The sequence below is a fragment of the Microtus ochrogaster genome (assembly GCF_000317375.1).
Source record: "Microtus ochrogaster isolate Prairie Vole_2 chromosome 14 unlocalized genomic scaffold, MicOch1.0 chr14_random_1, whole genome shotgun sequence".
Taxonomy (NCBI): domain Eukaryota; kingdom Metazoa; phylum Chordata; class Mammalia; order Rodentia; family Cricetidae; genus Microtus; species Microtus ochrogaster.
In genome coordinates, this window is record NW_004949096.1 from 29,753,866 (window position 1) to 29,759,356 (window position 5,491).

The window sequence follows — 5,491 nt, forward strand, 5'->3', positions numbered from 1 at the left end:
CACCTCTCAAGTGCTAGGGTTGTAGGCATATATCACTGTGCTGTTTAGAAGAACATTTAAAAAGGGGAATTAGAAGTATTTTTAAATGTTAATTAAAACATTAAGGCATGATTTGCTTTAATGTTACTGTTTTTAAGTTTTTGTGGTTCCCATTACATTGTGAGCAGTTAATTCTGGCCTGTGCTTTGGGTTAGAACTTGCTAGGTATCTTAATTTCTTATTTGCTGCATTGAATATGAGATAGTTTATTTAAAAATATTAGGGTCATCTAGGAGAAAGAGAGCATAACTGGACATTTTCCTAATTGTGGTCTGTTCACAGAGAGCCTTGTCAAAGGAAATGCGAGCACAGGGAGGGGAGTGTGTGGCCTTGCAGTCTAGTGGGTTAAATTTTCATCCTTATCCCACCACCTCAGATTGTGAACAGTGTCTTCAGAATATTTTGTTTTGACTGAAAGTTTTCTATACCTGAAGAAATTTCAAGTGTTAGGGATTATAGTATCAAAGGAAAAGGCTGTAAAGTCCTGCTAAGAGGTGGTATTAAATTAGGTGTATATATTTCTCTACTTTTTTCCTAATACATGTGAACACATATACACACACACATACAGAAGTAAGGGGGTTTGTTTTGTTTGTGGAAATTCATTTTTCTTAGGTTTTACTTTTTTTTTTAATTTTTCATGACAGATTTTCTCTAAATACTCCTGGCTATCCTGGAACTCACTCTGTAGACTAGGCTGGACTTGAACTCATAGAGCTCAGCCTGCCTTTGCCTTCTGAGTGCTGGGATTAAAGGGTTATGCCACCATAGTCTGGCTAGTTTACTTCTTTATGTTTATACTTCATGAGATTATTATTAGGCGGTAGAAGATTGGTAGAGCTGAGGAGGCTTGAGGAGGTTTAAAAAATTCTGATTTTTAAAAACATTGGCGTTCACTACTCAGAAGGCAGAATAAAATATCTCCGTTACTGTCAGAGGCCATTGATCCCCTCTTATCACTTTTCTGAAGATTCCAGATAAGAAAAAAGAAACACAAATGCTGCTGGATTTGCTTCCTGACAGAATCGGGCACGGAACATTCCTCAACTCCGCCGAGGGAGGCGCCGTGGGTCGTGTGGATTTTGTGAGGCAACACCGGATACCTCTGGGTAAAACAGTTTCATGGCACCCTGACAACCCTCTTGCCCTGCTTCCTCCAGGCCCCAGATTACAAGATTTATGTGGGAAAGTACTGTACTAAGGTGCAGATATTTGCAAATTAAGTGTGTACGTGCTTTCTGGGTCTTATTGACATGCTGAAAGTTTTAGCTTTTATTTGAAGTTTCCTGATGGCAGGGCTCTCTCTCTCTGTCTGTCTCTTACCCTGGCTGTGTTCATCTTTACTGACTGCTACAATCCCTAGTGCTGGGAACTAAGTCTTTTGCTGTTTTTGTTTTGTTTGTTTAAGAAATAAAGGTCCTAGACTGGACAGTGGTATATCGTATGCCTTTAATCCCTAGTATTCTGGAGGCAGAGGCAAGTGGATCTCTGTGAGTTTGAAGCCAGCCTGGTCTACAGAGCTAGTTCTAGGACAGGTTCCAAAGCTACACAGAGAAATCCTGTCTTGGAAAAAAACAAAAACAAAAAACAAAATAAGCAAGCAAACAAATAAAAGTAATAAAGATCATTTAGAATTTTATAATAAAATTAACACATGGGTCCAATGATGGAGATGTATACTGTCAACCATGATGACCTACCTGAGTTCTGTCTGGGTGACTCACAGGATCCTCTGATTCTCTCTCTCCCTCTCCCTCTCTCCCTCTGTTCCTCCCTCCCTCCGTCCCTCCCTCCCTTCCTCCCTCCCTCCCTCTCTAAATAGATGTTAAAAAAAATAAAATTAATGTTATGGAAATGTGTAACATTTACTTAAAAATTAAGTATTACAGGGCTGGAGAGATGGCTCAGAAGTTAAGAGCACTGGCTGCTCTTCCAGAGGTCCTGAGTTTAATTCCCAGCATTGCTGGCTCACAACCATCTGTAATGAGATCTGGTGCCCTCTTATTGTGTGCATGCAGAACACTGTATACATAACAAACAAATAAACAAATCATAAAAAGAAGAAAGAATTACAGCCAGGCTTGGTGGCACAGGCCTATATTCCTACCTTTTGGGAGGCGGAGGCAGTAGGATTACTAGTTTGAGACTGGCCTAGATTACTTAGGAAAACCTGTCTCAAAAATTAGGGAAGTGGGGTTAGAGAGATTGCTCAGCAGTTAGGAGCAATGGGTTTTCTTCCAGAGGACCTGGGTTCGATACCTAGAAACCATATGGGTGCTCACAACTGTGTCTCACTTCAGTTCCAGAGGATCTGACACTCTAATGGCTCAGGCTCTGGGCATACTGTAGTTCTTTTTGTTTGTTTGCTCTTTGGGGGCCCACTACCCAGCTCCCAAATAAATAAATGGAGACTTATTCTTACTTAGGAATGCCTGACTTCAGCTTGGCTTGTTTCTAACCATCTTTTCTAACTTAAACTATCCTGATTCTCTAACTACATTAAGGCTTTTTAACCTTCCTTTATTCTATATATCTTTCTTTCCTCTCACTCCTTGGCTGGGTTGTGGCTAGGTGACTGGCCCCCAGCATCCTCCTCTCCTATTTCTTCTCTCTGCCTGTCATCCCCACCTATTTCTCTCTTCTGCCTTGCTATTGGCTGTTCAGCTCTTTATTAGACCAATCAGGTATTTTAGGCAGGCAAAGTAACACAGCTTTTCAGAGTTAAACAAATGCAACATAAAAGAATACAACATATCTTTACATCATTAAACAAATATTCCACAGCATAAATGAATGTAAAATATCTTCAACTAATATTTCACAACAGTGTACTAGCAGCACATAGACATACACAGGTAAAACATCCATACACATAAAATAAAAATTTTAAGACATGTTAGAAATCAGGGAAACTGTAAACCTGTTTTTTATATCCTGACTGACCATTGCACACGTGATTGTGAATATGCTTAGTGACTGTTTTTATATCCTGACTGACCATTGCACACGCGATTATGAATGTGCTTGGTGATTGTTTTTATATCCTGACTGACCATTGCACACGCGATTGTGAATATGCTGTGACTACTTTGCTGTTGTTGTTACACCATTTGCTGAGAGTAGAGCCGTAAAGAAAGACATTTTCTTCCTGTAAAAACATCCCCAAAGCCGGGCGGTGGTGGCGCACGCCTTTAATCCCAGCACTTGGGAGGCAGAGGATGGTGGATCTCTGTGAGTTCAAGGCTAGCCTGGTCTACATAGTGAGTTCCAGGCCAAACATAGTGAGACCCTGTGTTCAAACAGCAGTGGATGTGACGCTCTGTGAGGGAGTGTGACAGGCTATGGTCTTCCTCCCATCACCGTGAAGAGAACAGTAACTCCCTGCCGGGTACAGCTGCTGTCACAGCAATAACAGGTATCTCTGTGTTTGTATGCAGTGGTGGAGGACAGGGCAGAGACTTGCCCATGAGACAGACACTCACTCCTCTGCTAAGCTACACCCCAAACGGGAACTACAGTTTCACATTACACGTAATGAGCAGTACATTTTGTGGAATAATGAAACTGATTAAATCAGCAGAGTTTGCAAAGTTTTTCTGAGAGTCTTCCTGGTGCTCACTGAATGAGTTCACTTACTTGCCTTTAATACAAGAATTTTCCCCTTTCGTCTAGAACTTTGTTTGACCTCAAACATCAAAAGCCAGACAGTTCCATCTTATGACCAGCATCACTTTGGATTCTGGTACAGCATTGCTCATCCTTCTGTGATCTGTGTAAGACGTATTCTGTTCTCACTCCTACTCGCTTGCTACATGAAGTCATATGTTTATTATCTTGCTGATTACCTTGAGTTCCTGAAGGAAATGCACAGCAATGGAGCTAGAGGGGGATGAGGAAGCTGCAAAGGGCTCAGGTGATAACGGGTTTGGTTCTCAGAAGCAGTAAAGCAGTATCTGGTGAAATTTTAAAAAGAAAAAAGAAGGCTAGCCTTGTCTACAAAGTGAGTTTCAGGATAGGATAGCCAATACTGTTACACAGAGAAACCTGTCTCGAAAGAAAGAAAGAAAGAAAGAAAGAAAGAAAGAAAGAAAGAAAGAAAGAAAGAAAGAAAGAAAGAAAGAAAGAAAGGAAAGAAAGAGAAAAGAGAGAAAAGAAAAAGTGCAGGTGCCTAGTACCTATCCAATAGGCCCTGCTTTGTTTGATCTGGGATGAGTCCTGGGCTTAGATAAGCTTTAAAAGCTCTTTCTTTAGGGCCGGGCGACGGTGGCGCACGCCTTTAATCCCAGCACTCGGGAGGCAGAGGCAGGCGGATCTCTGTGAGTTCGAGACCAGCCTGGTCTACAGAGCTAGTTCCCGGACAGGCTCCAAAAAACCACAGAGAAACCCTGTCTCGAAAAACCAAAAAAAAAAAAAAAGCTCTTTCTTTGTTTGTAATATGCAGCCAGGGTTAAAATACTCTGGTCTTTTTTTAAGTATAAACAAGTTTGTTACAGATGAGCACTTATAAGTTCCTTTTTAGACTATTGAAAGAAGCATGGGAAAATAGATTCTGAACAAAAAAAGGTTAGTTTTTACAAAGCACTTCTTTATGTTGAACTGTTCTTGTTTATTGGCAGACCGATGACAAGGGTGTCTTTTCGACAAACCTTTCTCAAGAATACCAACTGGTAGCAGAAACATTTAACTTGACCCCGTCTCAAGTGTGGGATCTGTCTTATGAATCCATCAGCTACATCTTCGCTTCTGACAACACCAGATCTGAACTGAGAAGTCGGTGGAATCACCTGAAGCCCAAGGTGTTCCACTTTTAAGCTGGGATGAGGTAAAATACTTCCAACAATATGTTGTAGCCAAGATCTGCCACATCCACTCAGTGAACTATCCACTACTTCCCTTGAAGCCAGGACCAAGTCTATGTGGGGTCTTGACACCAGTAAGTGCTCAGTAATATCTTAGACTAAGAGCCCTGAGGCTTTGCATGCTTCACCACGATGCTGCTTGCTGGAGGACTAGAGGGTCATTAAATCCACTAGTAACTTTCTTTTTCAATTAGCACTCTCTTCCCGTTACTGATCGTTCGTCTTCAGGAAGACCTCTGTGTTTTGTTAGCTTTAATCAGACCCTCGCCACCTCTTCTAACCCTTTCAGGTATTATTCCTCAAGACAGTTGATGCCAGGCCACATTGCACACCACAGCCATTCATGTGGGTGCCTTTTGTCAGGTGACCCTGTAGTGACAGAGCTAGAATCTGGATTTGCCCTTCTCAGAATATCTTTAGAAATATATAAAGGGGATTGAAGTAATTACTTCAGTTTAAGAAAAGGAAAGAATTGCTGGCTCAAAGTGAGAAAGACATAAGGCTGGAGCTTCACTTTTTTTTTTTTAAAGATTTATTATTTATTTATTATGTATACAACATTCCTTCCATGTATGTTTGTATGCCAGAAGAGG

At 41.1% G+C, this 5,491-nt stretch overlaps 1 protein-coding gene across 5 annotated transcripts in view; it reads left to right on the forward strand.

Moving 5' to 3' along the window:
• Nucleotides 1–5,491, forward strand: part of Adal (adenosine deaminase like) — a 26,500-nt gene that overhangs the window by 15,611 nt on the left and 5,398 nt on the right. For 2 of the 5 annotated variants that reach the window (XM_013352725.2, XM_005364325.2), the window contains exons 9-11: nucleotides 1,010–1,148; nucleotides 3,712–3,812; nucleotides 4,656–4,861. In XM_013352725.2, coding sequence (XP_013208179.1) covers nucleotides 1,010–1,148; nucleotides 3,712–3,812; nucleotides 4,656–4,850 — 435 coding nt within the window. In that variant the 3' untranslated portion in view covers nucleotides 4,851–4,861. Of the gene's footprint in view, nucleotides 1–1,009; nucleotides 1,149–3,711; nucleotides 3,813–4,655; nucleotides 5,461–5,491 lie in introns of those variants that run through there. The other 3 variants (XM_013352724.2, XM_026787725.1, XR_001229340.2) reach the window with 2 other exon arrangements.